At 40.5% G+C, this 23566-nt stretch overlaps 1 protein-coding gene across 1 annotated transcript in view; it reads left to right on the forward strand.

The window, feature by feature from the left end:
- The window catches only part of adamts7 (a disintegrin-like and metallopeptidase (reprolysin type) with thrombospondin type 1 motif, 7), a gene marked incomplete at its 5' end in the record, with an annotated part of 150489 nt that overhangs the window by 107434 nt on the left and 19489 nt on the right, over positions 1-23566 (forward strand). The window contains 5 exons of the mRNA XM_079806532.1: positions 1078-2676; positions 9913-10065; positions 10154-10327; positions 10435-10581; positions 20006-20168. Of these exons, the coding sequence (XP_079662658.1) occupies positions 1078-2676; positions 9913-10065; positions 10154-10327; positions 10435-10581; positions 20006-20168 (2236 nt within the window). The remainder of the gene's footprint in view (positions 1-1077; positions 2677-9912; positions 10066-10153; positions 10328-10434; positions 10582-20005; positions 20169-23566) is intronic.

Raw genomic sequence — 23566 nt, forward strand, 5'->3', positions numbered from 1 at the left:
CAGCAGCAATAATCATCAGCAGCAATAACAGCAGCAGCAATAATAATCAGCAGCAGCAATAACAGCAGCAGCAATAATCATCAGCAGCAATAACAGCAGCAGCAATAATAATCAGCAGCAATAATAATCAGCAGCAGCAATAATAATCATCAGCAGCAATAATAATCAGCAACAGCATTAATAATCATCAGCAGCAGCATTAATAATCATCAGCAGCAATAACAGCAGCAGCAATAATCATCATCAGCAGCAGCAATAATAACCAATAGCAGCAATAATCAGCAACAGAAATAACAGCAGCAGTAATAACAGCAATAACATCAGCAACAATAGCAGCAGCAACAGCAATAATAAACAGCTGCAGAAATAACAGCAGCAGTAATAACCAACAGTAGCAATAATAGCAACAACAGTAATAACGACATCAGCAGCAGCAATAAGATCAACAGCAGCGATAACAGAATGAGCAGCCATAACAGCAATAACAAGAGCAGAAGCATCAATGGCATCAACAGCAGCGGCAATAACAGCAGCAGCAGCAGCAGCAGCATAGCAGATCTATTCCCCCAATACCAAACATATCAACATTGTCATACCCATAATTACCATTGCAAACACTCTGAGAGTTGTCATGACAGAAATGTGATTATGACCTTCATAAAGAGTAGAGATTGATCTGTGAAGAAAGGTATTACTGAGATTGTCTGTGCAGCCTTAGCACTTTTAAATTAAATTGTATCAAATAAAAAATTAAGGTTTGAACCAAACTCTAAATATAATTTGAGGAAAGCGGGCAGATTTGGCAGTAACGAGTATTATTTATTATTATCTCTATACCACAGTTCTACTACATCCCTAATCTTCACAATAATGCTGTCAATACTACAAACAATAGACATGCTTTTACTCCTTACTTTCGAGCTTCAGATTTTGTTTCATGGGAAAAAACTGCACAAAGACGCCTCTTTGACGGCTCATTGATATACAGAACGGTCTCAATTGCTTTTTCATTTTATTTTTAAATGGAAGTGAGAGTTTTCTGACCTTGACAGCTCTTACTGACTGTTTCTTCCTCAGTGCTCAGTGAGCTGTGCAGCTGGTTTCCGCATTCGTGATGTGACCTGCAGCTGGAATACTGGTGTGGACTGTGATCCGAAAGCCAAGCCTAATTCAACCATGCCATGCTATGCTAAGGAATGCCCCATTAACCCGGACACCTTTGGCAACGACTGGTCAGGAAGTGGAGCGTCCAGCAAAGAAGTTTTCAATGAGATAAAAGCTCTACCTCATGACAGTCCGACTATAAATCAGCCTAAATCAGACCTCAATGACATTATAGAAGACGATTTCTCACATTACAGTCATGTTGAAAAGGCCTCAGAAAATTCCATTGTGAAAAACCTTCATGTTGATGATTTCTACTATGACTATAATTTTATAAAATTCCACGAGGATCTGTCGTATGACCTTGATAAAGATCTGTTTGATAACTCAGGAATTAAACATGGAGACGTTTATCTGCCACGGACAGAAGTGCCCAAAACTACCTCATCGCCATCCACCACTGCAAACCAACACAGTCCCACCACTATAGGCTCTGACAGCATTACAAGCAAGGGTACAGAAGATCATGACGTACTGGAGGAAAATAATGATGAGCTATTTGCTGAGGACTATTTTCTACCGGTCATTACAACAACTGAACCATCCGCTGTAGTTACCAGGTTATTTGACAAATGGAAGGCATCAGACATAAGTCAGGACATCAGCATTACAAGGAAACCTCCATCAACCACAGATACATTATCATATGAAACTGTGCCGAACATCTTTTCAACTCCTGGAACACAGAATTCAAATAACCACGACGAATACAAAGGCAAAGATACCAGTATACCAGTAACCGAAGGGGAGTTTGGTGAAGATGTTCCTGGGGGTGAAAGTGACTGGGAAAGCTTTCAACCACAACATGGCACTCAAAATTACGAACCTTCTTTAGAAACGTATGAGAACCGGCATGTTTATAATCCCACTACTCCATTACAATGGAGTACGGCCTCGCTGATAATCCCACCGAGTGCGACTTCTCACCCATTGGAGCTTCTAAGTAGTGCTTCCAGCGTTTTCCCTGAACCAACAACTAAAACGAAGGCTAGTGAACCATGGCCCGCTGAACGAGAGTTCACCACGACCTCAGATAGCCTTTCTCAAGAGTCTGTTCCTTCTCTGACTTCCTCTATCCCAGCCAAACATTACAGTAGCATGACCTCAGCAGCTGGAACAACAGCTCTACCTCCTACAGAAACGGAAAGTGACTTTGAGCCCCCACTCTTCACTCCAACTGAGATTCCGGACACTACAATTGCAGCAGAACCTCACAGTTGGTATTCAGGGACCACTGCAACAATGAAGACCAACGGGCCTAGAATAGAGCCTTGGGGAACTCCGATCCCCTCACCTCGCTGGACAGAGATTGATAACAATGAGATTATAATTTCCCGAATGCTTAGACCCACTGGGCTGAACCCCACTCTCTCAACTCCTACGGAGCAGCCGTCTCAGGGCATTGAGTATTCAGTGCATTCTTCTAGCCCTCGGATGCCCACTGGGCTGGTCATGTCTTCCCTTGCCCCATCGGCCTCCCCTGCACACTGGAAAAAAGGCAACTGGAGTGCTGTGAGTAGTTAATTATGCATTCCTCACATTCTCTAGATATGAAACCAGCATGGGCTGAGAAACTGCAGAAGGCCACCACGATAAAAGTCCTTGAATTATGCTGACAGCACAGCTTTAGATTTCAACACAAACATATCTTTGACTTTCAGGTCATTAAAGTGCCCCTATTATGCTATTTTAAAGGCTCCTCGTGTTGTTTTGAAGGTTTACATGCATTAAAACACTTTAATTTTCTCTTAATATACATTGCACATGGCCACATTGTATTTAATGATTCTCAAATGACTCAATGGATGAATCAGTCTCTCTAAATCCCTCTTTTCCGAGAGCCTGCTCTGCTCTGATTGGCCAAATGGCCCAGTCTGTTAGGATTGGTCTACCGCGTACAGCGCGTGTTTCGGAAGCTAAAGGCTCATTACCATAATTTAACTTCAGTTCCCAAGGCTTCCTAAAGCTCAGTGATTGTACACCCTGTAAAAACCGTCGATTTTACCACATCAATCCGATGATGAAACATTGAAGAACTAGTTATTCAACCCGAACCTTTATCACAAGGACGACTTGAGCAGGACGTTTCTCAGTGGCTATGCTTACATGCACAACTTTTGTTTCAATCGGACTGAATTCATTCCGATCTATGAATCTGAATGAAGTGTTTACATGAACGCTAAACAAAGGGATCGGGTTGATGCACACTGCACAAATATGCCAAGTTTCCCGCTGTTTGCCCACGATAATTATTCTCCTACATTGGTTTAGCCTGACGTTGTCATACTCAATTCTAGTCAGAATTTGAGTCTGATCTGCTCTGTTGGGCTGTGATTATGGGGCGTGTGTCAACCAAACCAGGGAAGACCTCAATTGGATAGACCTACAACCAATCAGAGCAACGGAGTGACGCATAACATTAGTTGTCAAATGTCAACAACACACAGTGTTGCCAAGTCCGAGGTTTTCCCGCGGGCTGTCTTTCCATGTCCGCGTGTAACGGAGACCAGCTAGTAGTTGCTGTGCGAGTAAACATCACTCCTCTGATCTCAAGAGACGCTCTAGCGATTGACGCTGAGGTTGTAGCCTTTAGCCTCTTTGTTAGAGCGTCCTACTCTCATGCCAGTGGACCCGGGTTCGAGTCGCGCTTGGAGCGGGCGGTTCGAACAAGAGGGGTTGCATTGGTGCCGTGACCCGGATGGGAGTGAGGTTTAGGGGGGTGAGTGTAACGAAGGCCAGCTAGTAGTTGCTGTGCGAGTAAACCTCACTCCTCTGATCTCAAGAGATGCTCTAGTGACTGACGCTAGATGTTGCAGCCTGTAGCCTCCCGGCGGACCCGGGTTCTAGTCACACTTGGGGTGGGCGGTTCGAACAGGAGGGGTTACACGCGGGTTGAAGCGACCCAAATTATGTGATATTCCCAGGAATGCGAATTTTAGCAGGCAACCCTGCCAAAAAAACACATTTTATCCCCCAAACGCCTTTTTTTTTCCAGAGAACCCCCCCAGAAAGCTAATAGGCTTGTTTTGGGCTAGTTTTGAGTAGCAATTGGGCGGGTTTTGTTGTGAAAACTTGGCAACCCTGTGTTGGGCACATTACTTTAAAAAAAGTAATTAGTTATAGTTACTAGTTACTTCTTACAAATAGTAACTGAGTTACATCATTATAAAAGTAACTAATTACCAGGGAAAGTAACTACTGTGTTACTTTTTTTTTTCTTCAAATGTTCAAATATGTCAAATAACTTGGATGCCCCCAATATTAAATATGTTAAATGAATGAATTGGACACTAAATAGAATAAATTATTATTATAAAACATTGTACAATGTTTTATAATGTACACATCTATTGTAATGTTGCTGTGGGACAATGTGAGACACCTATCAAATTCAATACATTATTGTAAATATTATCAGTAGACCTACTATAGTGTAAATATTATCAGTACTTTACTACCCCTTTGGTAGTGGAGCTCACGTTATCACCTGGGTTTTTAGCCACTAATGTTGTGGCAGCATGTGATGATGTGAGGCGCTTCATTAGATTAGAATTACTTGCCAGCGACGTGGAGAGACTCTTTCTTTCTTCCTGGGCATAAGTTGCACGTTACATAAACATTCTGACCTTTGACCTCAACGAGGGAAAAGTAGCGCTTATACTTCCAGTTTGCAAAAGCTACCTTTGAAGTCGTTGGACTTGCCATCGCTCTGACTCCTCCTGGTCGATGGTGTGTGTGACTGTGCATATGCGTGTGTGTCATAGGTGTGTGTGTGTGTGTGTGTGTGAACTCAACCTATCAACCTCAACCTTGTCTCCCACCCACCAATCATCATCAGTTATGTGTACCAAAACACGCATGACATTCACGCGCACACACACACACACACACACCAACCAACCTGAGAAAGAAAAACGTTGCAGGTCCGACTGACAGGTCCGAGCCTGTTTGGATGAAAACCGCTTCAGTGAGCTCAATTATTGTAACACCGCATTTTATTCTCAGTAACGCTAACGGCGTTGTAACGGGAGAAACAGGAATTCGTTTGATTACTCGTTACTGAAAAAAATAATTCCGTTACTAACGCCGTTTATCTATAACGCCGTTATTCCCATCACCGGTCAGCACGCACGTTGGAAAAAGTAGAAGATGAGTGTAAACAATCTTTGCCGGTGTTGTAAAAAAAAGAATTGAAGGATATACAGAGTACTTACCAACATGATCATAATTTTTAAGAGAAATAGTAAAGGTGAATGCATATACGAACAAGTTCTCCATTTAGTAAACAAATTCAACCCAATCGCTCTTTGGTGACGTGGACGCTTACGTTACTGTTTATCATTATAATACTGTTATTTGTCCATCATCATCTAAAGCCCGCCCTGACAATTTCATTGGTCTAAACAGCTCCTGTTCAGGCATAGTTACACCACAACGGATCAAGTCCAGACCGAACTGCCCAACCTCAAATGTTGTGGGCGGGGCTAAGTTTGGCTGGCATCCAGGCTAACATTGGTTTTTTATTTGTTTTAAACATTAGATTTAATATTTATCCATTTCTGTTCATATTTGGAGACAATGTTCATATGAACTGTTTTGCCGTGCTGCTTATCACACTGTAAAATGTTTACATGTCCTCTCGATCGGATTAGAAAAGGAATAAACCACCCCTTTCAATCCGATCGAAATTTAATTTGGATCGACCTCAATTGGATTAATTAAGGTGTTTACATGAAGGCTTTTCAGTCCGATTCAATCTGATTACTTGGTTGCATGTAAACGTAGCCAATGATACGCTACTCATTTTGAGGGACATTATGAGATGTTTCAACTGTAATTCCTCACCATCAGCATTAAAGTGACGTCCATAAACAAACCCGTGTATTTCTAATTTATTGCGGTCCACATGCGGGAACTGTATCAAAAACGGCGCATTTGTTAGCCGAGCACTATCATGAATGACTGATGTAACATTAAAAACTTAGTCCATCCTTTATCTTTACTCAAAGTAGTAAGAAGACAATCTGCATTAACAGACTCAGTTTTAGGTAATAGTGGCCCACAGCTGATCAGCAGAAGTATTTCAGTAAGACAGTAATAATGTGAGTTAGTGGAAACTTGCACAATATAAAACACAAAACTACGTCATTTGAACACCCAGTAATACATCAATAATTATTCATACTCATAGGTTGTGATTCTGAGGAGCTGGTCCAAATAAACTGAGTACTGAGCCATCTTTCAAGAGCAAGCGTTTTGTGAAACCCGTGTTGAACTCTGAGATTTGAGAAGCAGTCGTTAGTAAAATAATGTGTTTATGGGCGTGTCAAGTTGTTCGCGGGCGAATTACGTACAACACAGTTATGCAAATGTATATCTCGTGACGTGTAGCCGTAACTGATTGGGATTCGAAATACAAACAACTCGTTTAGGCGGTTCAGAGTCGATTCTTTCTTTTGGGAGACAGTAACTTTATTTATCGTGCACTTTCGACTGTACAGCGTTTACATTCACAAACAGCGGTGGCCAAAATTATTAGAACACCTGACAGACCTGAAAATATATGATTTCATAATGTTCATGAAACGTGCAGATGGATGCTCTGACCATCAAATATCAGATGAAGTGAGTCGTACGGTTTTTATCCACTTTTAACTTTAATATTTGGTATGTCCACCTTTTGCAGCAATTACAGCCGCACATCTCTTTGGCAGAGTGTCAATATATTTCCTCTGAGAACTTCAACATTAATGTTATCCCATGCCTTCTGCAACTGAAGCCAAAGGCTTTCCTTTGAATGTGTGAATAGATCTGTCCAGTTTATTTTCCAACTTGCCCCAAATGTGCTCGATGCGGTCGAGGTCCGGACTTTGAGGGGGCCAGTCCATCGTTTTCAGTGTTCCAGCAATAGTTAGAAGAATGTTTCGGTTCATTGTCCACTCGGAAAATAAATCCAGCCCCAAAAAAAGACGACTCCCAGATGCCGTTCTAATAATTTTGGCCACCACTGTATATTGCACACTGTATGAAAGGGAATATTTGAAAAACCATAATAGGGGCACTTTAAATTATTCAAGTTATTTTGGCACCAAAAATGGATATAAAGGATCACTTGGCACAGCTATCCATCCTTAAATCAGACAGTAGCCATGTTTCCATCCACCCATTTTTATGTGAATTTTGGAATAATGCATTAAAAATGCTGAATGGAAATGCATACATTCTAAAAATGTGTATAAAAAACACTTATTGGCTCAATTTGAGTATAATCATTTGTATTCAATAAGAAGACATATGCTTAAACTGTGGTGCAAACACGATTCTTCGATGCACATCAAAGTTAGGATGGCATAGCTGGACTAGCCAGCGGACCGATCTCATTGCACAGCGTCTGAAATGCCTGAGCCAAATTCTGTCTTCAAAGTGGTTCGGTATTATTACCTCCCAGAACTGTCTAAAACAGCTATGTTCCCAAACCACAGGCATCCGCCTCCGAAAGCAAGATAACATGACTGCGTTTATTGCATTTCGTCTGCGTGCTCTGAGGTGCGAGTAATATATTATATATGAAAAAGACCCACAGGGGCTTCTCGTACTGCAGCAACTTCCTTTTTTCTCAGTGATAATTGGCGGCAGTTTATCAGGAAGTTGGGATTTTGTTCACTTCGACTCTGGATGGAAACTGTGCTTTATTTGCAAATGTGTTATATGATATTCCAATTCCAATTCATTTGGATGGAAACATAGCTAGCGTATGAGTGTACAGTTGTGCTTGAAAGTTTGTGAACCCCTTGCAGAATCTGTGAGAATTTTAACAAAATAAGAGGGATCATACAAAACGCATGTTATTGTTTATTTAGTACTGTCCTGAATAAGATATTTCACATGTTTACATATAGTCCACAAGACAGCAAAATAGCTGGATTTAAAAAAATTACCCAGTTCAAAAGTTTACACACCCTTGATTCTTAAAACTGTGTGTCGTTCCCTGATGATCAATGGCTGTGTGTGTTTTGTGATGGGTGCTCTTGAGTCTCTTGAATGTTAAACTGACCAACGTTCTTCAGAAAAATCCTCCAGCTCCTGCAAACTCTTCAGTTTTCCAGCATCCAGCAGTGACTGTATGATTTTGAGATCTGAGGACGATTGAGAGACTCAAACACAACTGTTAAAAAAGGTTCAAACATTCACTGATGCTCCAGAAGGAAACACAACGCATTAAGAGCCGGGGGGTGAAAACTTTTGGAAGCTCAAGGTAAATTGTTCTTAATTTGTCTTTCAGGAAACATGTAATTGTCTTCTGATGCTTAAGAAGGGCAGTACTAAATGAAAATTTGTTTTTATTTAAACAAAATAAGAAACATTTTGACCTGTGCAAAAGTTTTCACCCCCTGGAAGAACGTTGGTCAGTTTAACTGCTCAGGACAAACAAGAGGCTCAAGAACAACCATCACAACACACACACACACACAGCCGTGGATCATCAAGGGAACGACGCACAATATTAACAATCAAAAATTAAACTATTTTCTATTCTTTGATGTGAAATATCTTATTCAGGACAGTGCTAAATAAAAAACATCATGCATTTTGTATGATCCCTCTTATTTTGTTCAAATTATTCACATGTTCACTCATTCTGCAAGGGGTTCACAAACTTTCAAGCACATCTGTATGTGTACACCAGGTTTCATAATATATTTATAAGAATCCTGTTGAAGCCCATAATCTCTAAAACTTGACTAATTAATGTAAATGTTGATACAGGAACAGGTCCTACTTGGATGAATTTCATTAAAGGATTAGTTCACTTCAAAATTAACAATTTGTGATTTTACTCACCCCCAAGATGTTCATGTCTCTCTTTCTTCAGTCGAAAAGAAATTAAGTTTTTTGAGGAAAACATTCCAGGATTTTTCTCCACATAATGGACTTCAATGGGAACAAACGGTTGAAGGTCCAAATCAATGCAGTTTCAGAGGAAGGGCTTCAGAGGCTCTGACCGATCACAGACGAGGAATAGAGTCTGATCTAGACGAACCATCAGACATTTTCAAGAAAAATAAACATTTATATACTTTTTAACCTAAATTGCTCATCTTGCGTTGCTCTGCGACACCACAGATTGCGCAATCATGTTGGAAAGGTTGCGCTAGACGTAGGTGGAAGTACTGCCTCAAACGAACGTGTGAAGACTAATACAAACATCCTTTACCCAAAAGAACTCCATTTTCAACTTCAAAATCGTTGGATTTTACTAAAGGATGTTTGTATTAGTCGTCGCACGTTCGCTTGGGGGCGGTACTTCTGCCTACGTCTAGCGTGACCTTTCCAACGTGATTGCGCAATCGGTGGTGTCGCAGAGCAACGCAAGATGAGCAATTTAGGTAAAAAAGTTTTTTTTTTTTTTTTTAATTTATGACCGATCATTTCACTAGATCAGACTCTATTCCTCGTCTGTGATCGGTCAGAGCCTCTGAAGCCCTTCCTCTGAAACTGCATTGATTTGGACCTTCAACCGTTGGTTCCCATTGAAGTCCATTATGTGGAGAAAAATCCTGGAACGTTTTCCTCAAAAAACGTAATTTATTTTCGACTGAAGAAAGAAAGACATGAACATCTTGGATGAGACAAGGGTGAGTAAAATATCAGGAAATTTTCATTTTGAAGTGTGACCTTTAAGCAGGGTTGCACACCTGTTTCAGTGTGAACCGATACTTTAATACTACAAATGAATTTGTATGGTAGTGCTCCACAAGTTGTGGGCTTGGTGCCATCTGGAGGTCAGTGTCCTGCAGCACTGGTGAAGAATCCGACTGTGATTTAGCAACTAGGCCAGTTCCAGCGCGCCGCTGCTACCTTCGACCCTGCTCCGCGTGGAAAATTGGAGAGTGGAGTAAAGTAAGATGCATGCATCCAAACATAACAAAAGAGTTTTCAATGAATGATAAAACAATGGAAGTTGTACTCCTGATCTCTATTTTGGCAGTGCTCGAAAAACTGTGGCGTAGGAGTGAAGGTCCGAGAGATTCAGTGTCACGACACACGAGATCAGAGATTGCTCCGGCCGTTTCATTGCCAGGCCACCGCCCCCAGACCCCCGGTCCGAATTCCCTGCAACATCCACAGCTGTTTAGATTGGTACACCTCCTCTTGGGGGCAGGTAAAGAGGTTTCCCTTCCTAATCTCTTTGCGTCTGTTTCCAGATCAGACGCACAGAGACTCTTTTCATCTCTGCGTGTCTGATTTTAACACCATCTATGCCCGCAGTGTTCAGAGATGTGTGGAGGCGGGGAGCAACAGCGGCTGATCGCTTGCCCTGAAACGGGGAAATGTGATGACGACGTGCAGCCCGGATACATCCAGACTTGCAACGTGCATCCATGCAACCAATGGATTACTGGATCCTGGGGTCGGGTGGGTGTCATAAAGCTCTTGAGGAAGCATTGGTTTTGAAGTGCGCTTGATCAGGGGTGGTTGCCAAGGACCCCCAAATATGATGAACCTTTATGAGGGACCCCCTTCCTAAAATCCATCTATTTTTATGTATGAAAAAACATTAAAACTTAGATAAATAGTAGCCTAAGTGTGACATTATAAATACAACATATTGTTTCCCAACTTAAATTGGCTATTGATGTTGGATGTATAAACCCGAAGAAGAATATTTTCAATTAAAAATGATTTGTATAAGCAACTTTTACAATAAATGTATGCAAGCAGTGTATGTACTGTGCTAAGAACTGCCTTACAACCCCAGTGAGCAAAAAAAAAAGGGGACTATAATGAGAAAAACTAACTAGAAAGATACAAAGCAAACATATACAATTCTGGAATGTATACGGCATGAAAGGAGAGAAAAATTTAGAAATGAAACCATTAGAATATTCAGTAGATTTTATCAATTTTTGCTTTGTCTTTTTATTCTCTGAAATTCTCTGGGGACCACGTAGAACCTTCTGGAGGACCCCAGTTTGAAAACCCCTGTGCTAGATAACAATTTGGTGTGAACCAAATAGCCCACACACTCAAAATTAGAGGGACATCATTTGCTGGGCTCTGTTCTGGGTTTTGTATTGGAAAAACACTCAAAATATTGCCCTGCTCCATTAAAACCAAGAGCATGTGTTTGGTTACATAAGTGCAGAATAGTAACTCTACACCATAAAACTAGAAGAGAGCAAAGAAGAATAAAGTGGGCACAAACCTCCTTGATTGATTTGAATGTTTAAAAGTGAGGATTTGAGAACAAAAGAAGACACACTCCCTTAAAATGCTACCCCACAACCACCATCTAACATGATGTATGATAAGGAATTAAAACACCCAACAAAAGATTGCCAAGAAAACATTAGCTTGAAAGCTTCTGATTAATGCACTTTGTTCTGTTTTGGCAATTTCTGAAAATGGCAATGTCCCAAATAGTGGAAACTACAGATAAGAGAAAATTACAGATTGATTCATTTGTAATTATCTCTTGGTTTTTCTTTCCGTATATTCAAAAATAAAGAGATGTAATGGATTACTACTCGCAGTGTGTGCAGAATGTCACACCTCAATGTAGGAAATAACATAATTGGACAATCAGTGAATTCAAATGGACAGTGTGCCCACATGAACTCAAGTGTGGGCATCTGCAAGTTGGAGTAATAGGCGTAAAATAAAGTATAATTGGTCGTGAAAGCTGTGAGATAGGGTTACACTCTAAAAAATGCTGGGTTGAAAATTGACTAACCCAGCAATTGGGTTGTTTTAAACCAGCGATTGCGTTGTTTTAACCCAGCAATTGGGTTGTTTTAACCCAGCAATTGGGTTGTTTTAACCCAGCAGTTGGGTTAAATGTTTGCTTAAAACAACCCAATTGCTGGGTTAAAACAACGCAATCGCTGGTTTAAAACAACCCAATTGCTGGGTTAGTCCATTTTCAACCCAACTTGGGTTATTTTTAACCCAGCATTTTTTAGAGTGTAGGATTTCATTTCTGGTGTAGCATTTGACCTTTTGGCAGCAATCTCTAGGTGTTTCTCAATGTCAAGGATCCTTCCTCTGTAGGACTAGTCCTTCCAAGTCACTTCCTTCAGAGGCTAGGCGAGGCTCCTCTTTAGCATTCGGAGAACAAGTAAATGGAACAGGCTAGCAAGTGCACTACAGCCTCATTACGTCAGTGAAAAGGTCCGTTAGCCATCAATAACGTCATTTGGATAATATCAATACGGTTGTAATTTGTACTGGCATTTAAAAGTTAAAATTTACTTATATTTACTACGGTTATAACAAATGTTTGGTAACGTAAATACTTACACTTGAAAGCATATTGCCCCGCCAACGTCCGATATTTTGTATTTTTTGAACAAGATAGCAAAGCTGCGCGCATAGGATTGTGGATGATTTGAGAACGCTAAGTGCGCGAAGTCTACTCGTATGCATCCTTTCCTGTATATGGCATATTTTTCGAACGAAGGACTCAGACCTTGGTTGAAATTCCGAGGATCCTTGATATTGGAACAGTCCTTCGACGGATGTCGATGACGTAGCATCCTCGGAATTCTGGCTTCCGAGGATCCTTCCTTGACATTGAGAAACGCCTCCTGTCTCCATGAACTCACAATGCTCATCCTGCACATCAAGTTGCTACACTCTAAAAAACGCTGGGTTAAAAATAACCCAAGTTGGGTTGAAAATGGACTAATCCAGCAATTGGGTTGTTTTAACCCAGCAATTGAGTTGTTTTAACCCAGCAATTGAGTTGTTTTAAGCAAACATTTAACCCAACCGCTGGGTTAAAACAACCCAATTTGCTGGGTTAGTCCTAGTGCTGGGCGGTATACCGGGTCATACCGAATACCGGTATTAATTTTCTTTATGATATGAATTTTGATGATACCGCAATACCGGTATATGTCGCTTAAACAACGCTCGGAACGCGGCGCAGCGCGTCATTGTTTGAGAGGGGACCCATTTCATTGATACACTGTAGTAAGAGCAGTCAGAGCACACAGCCTATGGCTGTATCCTATACTCTCATTCACTATTCCCTACGTTATCACTTTATTTGAAGGAGTGAATGAAAACGTGCGTGAAGTCGGACAACCGTTGTGTGTACATCGGCTGTACACTCGTTATTGCGGTGCAATGGGATATAATGAGTGCACTCAATAACGTCCACTAAGGTTTCGGACACCACTACAAAGCGCTGTGCCCTCCAAATAATGCTATATTTGAGGTTATGGGAGCGATGTCGGATTCAGCCCTTGATTATTGTTGAGAATTCAAACTACACGCGGCGCGCGAGAGAGCGCGGTTTCTGCACGGAGCGCTGCGATGAGTTTAACAACGCTCACCACATGGATCATATATCACTGATATAGACCGGAGCAAGCGCGTTTAAAATTTGTATGGACATATTTCAAAAACTCTAGTGCTCTAGACATGAACCAGAAGTGTGTATGCGCGCATATTTCATCACGTCTTATTAAAATGAAATGTATGCACCAGGGCTCTCAAGTTTTGAACTGAGTTCAGAGTGAGATTTTGGCGACGGCAGCAGGGGTTTGGGTGGGGGTTCTGATCTGAAAAATGACACTAATTTGTATAAATAAATAAATAAATAATATTTGTATTTTATTTAATTTAACATTTCTGTGTGTGTGTGTGTGTGTGTGTGCGTGCGTGCGTGCGCATAGTATTAATTCTTGCATTTCTCTATTTCAAAGAAAGATGTCAGGGAAGAGGTAAATTAATAATCCATAATAATTTGGAATATTTTTTTGCAGAATTTACTGTGTTGTAAATATAATTTATTCTGAAGCAATAGTCTCACCAGTGTTCAATCAGATTTGAGATATTTAAATCTGCATATCTTTTTGATATTTTTACCTTTTATGAAGGGCATTTTCCCATAATCTTATTAAATATAGGCTATGCTTCAGTTTTCATTTTATATACTTAAATTTGATCTATTAATAAGACACTGTAGGGCTGTTGTCAATCAAATTAAATAATTTACACTGAAAAATTCTATGAGATTGTTTTAAATATTTTTGAATATAAAATTAAGAATATTTTTGAATATACAATTAAGAAATGTTGGAAAGAAAACACTAAACTAAACCACCAGTAGGTGGCAGAATGTAAACTTTGTTGTTGCGGGAATATCTAAATCTTACCCGGATACAGCAATGCTATTTTCTGATTGGCTGTTCGGAAGCTGTATTTTTTATTTGATTGGCTGGTGCGTGGCAGGGCCTTCTGAGCTCTATATGTGGAAGTCACTTGATTCCTCTAATAGCAGCGCAATTTGGTGGGCATTATCCTGGAAATTTCTCTGCGTGAGAAATACAAGGTGTGGCGTGTGAGCGTGTGAACGGGTTGAAATGCGTGTGTCTCACGCCCAATGCGTGAGACTTGAGAGCCCTGTATGCACTGATTACACTGATAACCTTTGTCTGATCACGAACGCGCTGACACGATGGATTATTCAAAAGACGATGCAAGTTAATAAATAAACTGACAATTCAAAGAAGAATGGGCCAAAAAGTAACTGCTTTATTCTTTCTGTGTTAAACTGATGTGTGTCATTCGTTCCGAGAGTCCTGTTAAATGTATTGCTAATATCCTCATTTCTCTTCGTTTTGGCAGTTTGTTGTTATAGAGGGTTAGATTTTTAAAATGCTTAAGGTGCCCTCAACTCAACTTTTAATATTCAGGTGTCTGTAAGTATGATTCTGAGCGTGTTGCAGGTCTGTGTTTTATTGTTTGTTGTCTCTCCACAGCATCATTTTGTTAACCTGTAGACCTATTAACTCTAGTGTGGAGTTTTTCTACAATATTCACTCGTCATGACAGTAAAACAGGGCATTCTAGTCAATCTCCTGCAGTATTTCCTCTCTCAATCAGTAGAAAATGTGATTAACACCCTGTCATGCATAGGGGGAAAAATACCGTCATATACCGTGAAACCGATATAATTTAGAAAAATACCGTGATATACATTTTTGGTCATACCGCCCAGCACTAGTTAGTCCATTTTCAACCCAACTTGGGTTATTTTTAACCCAGCATTTTTTAGAGTGTAGGATTTCATTTCTGGTGTAGCATTTGACCTTTTGGCAGCAATCCCTGTCTCCATGAACTCACAATGCTCATCCTGCACATCAAGTTGCTACACTCTAAAAAACGCTGGGTTAAAAATAACCCAAGTTGGGTTGAAAATGGACTAACCCAGCAATTGGGTTGTTTTAACCCAGCGATTGGGTTGTTTTAATCCAGAAATTGAGTTGTTTTAACCCAGCAATTGAGTTGTTTTAAGCAAACATTTAACCCAAACGCTGGGTTAAAACAACCCAATTGCTGGGTTGTCCATTTTCAACCCAACTTGGGTTATTTTTAACCCAGCGTTTTTTGGAGTGTAATGTTTGGTCTACCCTCTTGGGTCCATATTTACAGCATCTGAACCAGCCTTGTATACGTAGACCTTGCACGATTATTATGTTTCCTTATTGGACATCCAAAATGTCAAGAAATGCATGGCATTGTATTTCACATTCTAAAACATCAACAGTGTTGATTTAGCAAAATAAGGATGGTTTGCTAATAGGTATTAAAGTGTTTGTGTGATTACATATTTAAGTCCTTCAACTTTTTAATTGTAAAGCCTGGAACACATCAAGCTGGCGGTCGGTCGTCGGGCAGTTTTCGTGCGTCGGCAAACGAAGTTTTCACGGCTGACATTGGTCCTCGTTGACTATTTGACATGTTGAATCGGCGTCGGCGCTTGTCGGCCATCTGATCGTTCTGATTGGCTGTTCTGCTAGCGAACCAGTGGGCGAGAAAAAACAAACAGAAGTGAGCATCTGTGGCGAGCAAGATTATGAGGTGCTTTGTTTATAGGGTATCCACAAGTTTCCTACGCCCCATGAAGCCTTGCGTCAAAAGTCTTCCGGTTCGAAGTAAACAAGCGGGACTTTATTTCCATCGTAGTTTATGCGCACGTTGTCATATCGGATAGAAAATGTATCCGACTCAAACGATTTTTTATGTGCATTTATAGAGTTCATTCGCATCTTGGCGTTTCCATTCAGCATTTTTTTGATGCAATAACGTTATCCCAAAATGCGCATAAAAATAGGTGGATGGAAACATAGCTTATTGACATTCAACAGTTGACAGTCATTCAAGCTCTCCAAATTGGCTAACGATGTGGAAACACAACCTCAACGAACTTTCAAAAGGGTGAAACAACAGTACCTTTAACCTCTGTGGTAGTTGTTTGGGAGGATGATGTGAAGAAGTGGCCTCGTATCACGTACGGTAGCATTTTTAGCTATTTTCTAGATTCAGTAGCCTGTGATCAGAGGTGGACAAAGTACACAACTACATTACTCGAGTGAAAGTAAAAGTACTACTGGTCAAATATTACTCCGTTACAAGTGAAAGTTGTTAACAACTATTTTTACTTAAGTAAAAGTATAGAAGTACTTGCTTTTAAAAGTACTTAAGTCTCAAAGGTAAATTTCCTTTTTTATGTCGATGCATTATTTTATTATTGTTGCATTGTTGTATAAATGCACACTATGCCATGGTGGTTTAAGCCAGTCTGTGATGCTCCATACGACCACCTTGAACTCATTTAAATACTTAAAAGTTACAAAGCTTTTTACAAAGCTGCTGTCACTTTAAGGCAGAATGCACAAATCCTACACACTGATACACATCCGATATTCCCCCAACTGTTTACGTTCACTTAAGACATAATCAACTTTGTTTATGTGAATACTTTCCAAAATGAAAATTTTGACATTTTGTGTGTATTGGTCTGTTTAAGTGCGAAAACCCCCCCCCCCCCCAAAAGAAAGCTCTATTCAGTACTCATGCTCTGGCATCTCAGAGGCACAAAAAAACAGACTTCAGATTCATCCATATGTCAATGCTTCTCTTTCTCCCAGACATTTACATTTTGCTTAAAGAAGAAAAAAAATAATCCACTGACCTGCAAATCTGCTACAGAAATGACTTTTGTTTTTGAGGACCTTGATAGAAATGTAGTGGTGTAAAAAGTATGATATTTGACTTTCAAATGTAGTGAAGTTAAAGTAAAGTTTCCCTAAAAAATAATAATAACTTAAGTCAAGTACAGATACTCAAAAAGTGTACTTAAGTACAGTACTCAAGTAAATGTACTTCGTTACTGTCCACCTCTGCCTGTGATGGTAAGGCGATGAGCAATTTGAAAAGCTCAGAGGCGTATCAGTATCTGTCGGAAACGGTCTAAAAGCGGACATTGAGCCGAGCCTGAGCTACACATATCCCATCACAAGGCATGTGTGCTAGCGTCAGTGAAAGGTGAAGTACAGACAGTGGGTTGTTCATGTATTAGGGCCAGGATGCTGTTGTAGTCATGCAGCAGCACTTTGGTGGAAGGTCAGTAAAGTAAGGTAGGACAATTGACCTATCGGTAAGCCCCTCCCCTCGAACGCAGATGAGCCAATAGCAGTTGAGCATCAGTTGCGCTGGGACCGGAACTCGGACATCTTTAGGTTTCAGCGCCATAGAGAAACATTGGAAAATCCGAAGCTCTCATCGGGTCGATGGTGTTTGTGCTACAAAAATGCTAAAATGTCGTGCCTGAGGTTCTGTAACACTGACTCCAGGGATCCTGAGAGGATTTTCTGTTTGTCAAACTCTCGTTAAGTTACGATTAAAGTCCCTGCTAACATACAAACCGAAATAACTAACTGTTCTCACGTCATGTAACACTGTAGGTCAAAAACACGAAGGTCTACATTTCAGTGCCTCTCCATATTAAACTGGTTATATGTATATTAATTTAATTTTAGATATGTTTAAGGTCTACATTATCTGTCCTACTAAGGAGTGCTTCTATTTTGATGGGTATTATAGTTTACGGATAGTGAAAGGAAGAGCTCGCACGCAGTTTATCGGAGTTGTTTTGCAGATCGTACAAAGTTTACCAGTTATTAACTGCACCCTCGAAAAGTCATAAGCTCTGTGTATATGTTTGTTTACTGTTAGTTGTATGAGTGTTTTTGTGTAATTTGCTGTGTATGTTAATGGTAATGCAACGGAGAGAGATAGTTTGTGAATGAGACGTTAATGCGCATTTCTTATGCTTTGTTTGTTCAGCTCTTACGATGATTTTTTTGGAGTGAAAAAGGACATAATAAACGTGATAAACCATCAGTAAAGTTTGGCCATCATTCGGACGGGATTATACGCTACATTCTGTGTCCAAAAACATCTCAGGATAAGGTTTTCACACTGACAGCTGTCATTGTAAGATATAGCAACTCCGGTTGTTTGTCCGAGTTAGCAACAGTAACTAAGGGGGGCGGGGCTTACCGATAGGTCAATTAAGGACACGAAAACTGTATTGTTTATTGTATTGTGATATTAATTAACTAGTAAATGTACTTAATTAAATGTTTAGTGTGTGTCATTCTGCAAATGTTGCTTCACAGTAACTTTCACTTAACCCTTGTGGCACCATCTGAAAAAAAAGTAAAAATTATCATTTTGAAACCTTGCCAATGATCCGAAAAACACTTAGCCTCTCCACTAACTAGCACACAAAATACCATTGGAATACTACTTCCACCGCCTCACCGGAAGTTGTACCCACATTCTTTTTTACAGTAGCGCTCCCCGGAAACAGGTGGATACTGGGTAGCTTTTTCGGTTTCCCGCTTTGAATAACGAAGATGACTGCCACCAGCTGGTACGGAAAGCTACTTCCTCTTACGCAGGCGCAGAACGGACGGGCTACTTGGCCGTCGGATGTTGAGCGTCTGCTTGGTGTGTCAGGGCAACTTTGGACCCAGATGCTGCCGACGTGAGCCAACTCTGCTTTCGTCGCTACTAGTTGGTCGGCGTCGGTTTGGTGTGTTCCTTGCTTAAAGGGATAGTTCACCCAAAAATGAAAATTAGCCCATGATTTACTCTCCCTCAAGTAATCCGAGGTGTATATGACATTCTTCTTTCAGACGAATAAAATCTGAGTTATATTAAAAAATTTCAGGCTAATCCAAGCTTTATAATAGCAGTTATAGTTGTTCTGTTTTTGAAGTCCATAAAAAGTGCATCTGTCCGTCATATAACTGCTCCACGCGGCTCAGGGGTGTTAATAAAGGCCTTTTGAAGCGAATCGATGCGTTTATCCATATTTAAAAATGTATTGAATGTTTTTCTATGGCTCTGCATCAGCCGTCCCCGCACCATCACTTCCGGCGAATAAGGTCAAAATAGTACATAGATATATACATAGATTCCTCATTAGTGCCTGCGTGGATCGGTCGAATGAGGCATCTACGTATATATATCTTTGATCACTGCAGTATTTTGACCTTATTCGCCGGAAGTTATGGCGCTGGGAATACTAGATGACATTCATCTGATAAGAGGTAAAACAATAACATAAATACTGTTGGGTTTCTCACAGAAACCGATGGTTTTGTGTCTTAAGACATCAATGTGTCGCCACGAGCTGCAGGTTTAATAAGGATTGGTATGTCTGTGTGTTTTTACTCTCATTGCTCTCATACTCTAAAATGTCCCCATTGACATCATTATACGACTATCACACTGTTAAAAATGTGTGTTCTACTGAAGAAACAAACACACCTACATCTCTGATGCCCTGGGGGTCAGCAGACAAACATAAACTTTTAGTTTTTGGGTGAACTATCCCTTTAAGGGTCAGAGAGACGGTGGACATTGGTCATGTAACACTATGTTTACATCAAATAATCCGTTTATAATTGGATTGGTGGTTCAATCAGACTGAAAAGCATTTAGGGTTGATAAACGGTCTATTGTGTGTTGGCAGTGCTCGGTGTCCTGCGGAGGAGGCGTTCAGCGGCGACTGGTCAAATGCGTCAACACTAAGGCCGAGCTTGAGGATGAAAATGAGCATGTGGATTGTGATCATGACCCTCGACCAAAGAACACAAAGAAGTGTAACGTTCATGACTGTGACAGCGCCCCCTCTGGTGAGTAGAGCTTTGTGGGATAGAGATGCATGCATACTGAGAAATTCAAAGAAAGAAGTGATTCTGAACTGCCTGTAGGTTTGTATCAAATTTGCATAATGCCAGCTGATGGTCTTAATTGACCTATCGGTAAGCCCCTCCCCTGGAACGCAGATGAGCCAATAGCAGTTGAGCATCAGTTGCGCTGGGACCGGAACTCGGACATCTTTAGGTTTCAGCGCCATAGAGAAACATTGGAAAATCCGAAGCTCTCATCGTTTTGATGGTGTTTATGCTACAAAAATGCTAAAATGTCGTGCCTGAGGTTCTGTAACACTGACTCCAGGATCCTGAGAGGATTTTGTGTTTGTCAAACTCTCGTTAAGTTACGATTAAAGTCCCTGCTAACATACAAACCGAAATAACTAACTGTTCTCACGTCATGTAACACTGTAGGTCAAAAACACGAAGGTCTACATTTCAGTGCCTCTCCATATTAAACTGGTTATATGTAAATTAATTTCATTTTAGATATGTTTAAGGTCTACATTATCTGTCCTACTAAGGAGTGCTTCTATTTTGATGGGTATTATAGTCTCCGGGTAACGAAAGGAAGATCATACAAAGTTTACCAGTTATTAACTGCACCCTCGAAAAGGCATACGGTCTGTGTATATGTTTGTTTACTGTTAGTTGTATGAGTGTGTTTGTGTAATTTGCTGTGTATGTCAATGGTAATGCAACGGAGAGAGATAGTTTGTGAATGAGACGTTAATGCGCATTTCTTATGCTTTGTTTGTTCAGCTCTTACGATGATTTTTTTTGAGTGAAAAAGGACATAATAAACGTGATAAACCATCAGTAAAGTCTGGCCATCATTCGGACGGGGTATACGCTACAATCTGTGTCTAAAAACATCTCAGGATAAGGTTTTCACACTGACAGCTGTCATTGTAAGATATAGCAACTCCGTTTGTTTGTCCGAGTTAGCAACAGTAACTAAGGGGGGCGGGGCTTACCGATAGGTCAATTGCCTGCCTGCGAACAGCGCCTTCTTTGACCCGCCCTCAAACACTGGAATTGTAGCTGGCACTGGAAGAGTTTGGATCTTTTTGGTGTTGTTGACATGATGTCGACAAGATGATGTTTTCTGCGCTGCAAAAGCAAATCCACTCTGCATGGACTTCCAAAGGATGAGAAGTCGTGCTATATTCACCGTTTGTATCACTGTGTGCTGAGGAAGATCCAGAGCTAAAATTCAGATATGGTAATGGGCGTTTCCAACATGTTGTAACAGGTTGACCAGTCACAACAGACTGAGCCATCGGACCAATCAGAGCAGAGTAGACCAATCACAACAGACTGGGCCATCTGACCAATCAGAGCAGAGGAAACTTTCTGGAAGGAGGGGTTTAGAGAGACCGAATCTATTTCAGACAGAAAACTTTCTGAAACTAAAACTTTTCATAAAAGTTATTGGAAATTATCTTATCACATTGTGGTGAATGTGTGCTTTGTATTTTGATGGCTTTGGAGTCATAGATATTTTATCGACATTTGTTAAAAATGCCACGGTATTTCTACTCTTTGGGCGTATAAGCTTATGAATCTTAATTATACTTTCCTTTTATCTATTGTTGTTGCAAATTAAACTGGGATAGGGCAATTTTAAAATTGAAATATATATACACTTCATACACTTGAGACGCCATAGAAAATAGGGATTTTTTTCTATGGCTTGGACAAATTTGTACACTCAGTGAATATGGTGTGTGTTTGTTATTGTGACCTGAAGTTACCTGGTAGTATGAATACTAATGATATTTTAGACTTAAAGAAATTGCCTTGCATTTATCAGCAATCATACTAAGAGAGAGGAAGAGAGAGAGATCCATTTTTCTCTGAGTTTGCTTTTCAAGGTTCCATAAAGTGCTGCACCTTTAGATTGGTTTGGCTTTATTATTGCCGGTTGCTGGGGACTTGGACAGAATGTCTGTGCCATTTACAGACCCATGAATCGTTCATGAACCTTCAATGCTGCTCTTTTGTCATGGGTCATTGAGGACAGAAGAAGGCTGTGTGCACAGTCCAACACACCAGACAATGATTGTTCAGATATATAGAGAACCACACACATGAACAACAGTTGTAGTCTCAGACAAAAGCTAAACGATTGTAGCTTTTAGCTAAAATACCTTTTTTTTCAGTCTATGATCTTAGCATAGAATCGAGATGAAAAGGCATTCATAACAGGTCTTAGCCGAATTTACAGGAATAATAGTACTCAAATATTGTCTTTAATTGGAGGTTCACAGATAGCAGCTATCACCACATTTGGAAAATGCTCCCTTCCTTAAAGGGTTAGTTCACCCAAAAATGAAAATTCTGTCATTAATTCCTCACCCTCATGTCGTTCGACACCCGTCAGACCTCCGTTCATCTTCAGAACACAAATGAAGATATTTTAGTGTAAAGCTGATGCTGAGAAAGGCTTCAGATAGGCCTCCATTGGCATTCAGTACATTTACACTCACAAGACCCATAAAAGGCACTTAAAACGTCGTTACAAAGTCCATCTCACCACAGTGGCTCTACAATAATTTTACGATGCGACGACAATAGTTTTTGTGCGCAAAAAAAAAACTAAATAACGCCTTTATCCAACCTGTTCTTGTCTTCCGTGTGTGTCTCCACGACGCATGCGCGAGAATATGACGCAGATCCGGCGTTCGGACACATGACCCAGAAGCGATTTGTTTACAAGCAGAGGAAGACGCGCGTGTCTAAGCTGTTGAATTCTACATCGATCGTGCTTTAGGTCTCGGCGTAGTTCTCAAAATGGGGTTAAAGTGTGCATTTCATGGATTCCCGAACGCTGGCGCTACGTCATATTCTCGCGCATGCGTCGTGGAGACACACACGGAAGACAAGAACAAGTTGGATAAAGGTGTTCTTTTGGGGGGTTTTTTGCGCACAAAAACTATTGTCGTCGCATCGTATAATTATTGTAGAGTCACTGTGGTGAGATGGACTTTGTAACGACGTTTTAAGTGCCTTTTATGCATCTTGTGAGTGTAAATGTACTGAATGCCAATGGAGGCCTATCTGAAGCCTTTCTCAGCATCAGCTTTACACTAAAATATCTTCATTTGTGTCTGAAGATGAACGGAGGTCTTACGGGTGTCGAACGACATGAGGGTGAGGAATTAATGACATAATTTTCATTTTTGGGTGAACTAACCCTTTAACCTTTACTCCTTCGTATCCCTGTGAGGACTTCTTCCTTCTTTGAGTAATGCATCTCACCTGTCTCACTCCTTTAATTACCATCATCATTACTTTGAAATGTGCCTCCAGGCCTGTCATGTACTAGTGCTGAGAAAATTGCTTTGGCTCAGTTTGCTAATTAAAATGTGATA

The sequence above is a fragment of the Gobio gobio genome (genome assembly GCF_949357685.1).
Source record: "Gobio gobio genome assembly, chromosome: 2".
Taxonomy (NCBI): domain Eukaryota; kingdom Metazoa; phylum Chordata; class Actinopteri; order Cypriniformes; family Gobionidae; genus Gobio; species Gobio gobio.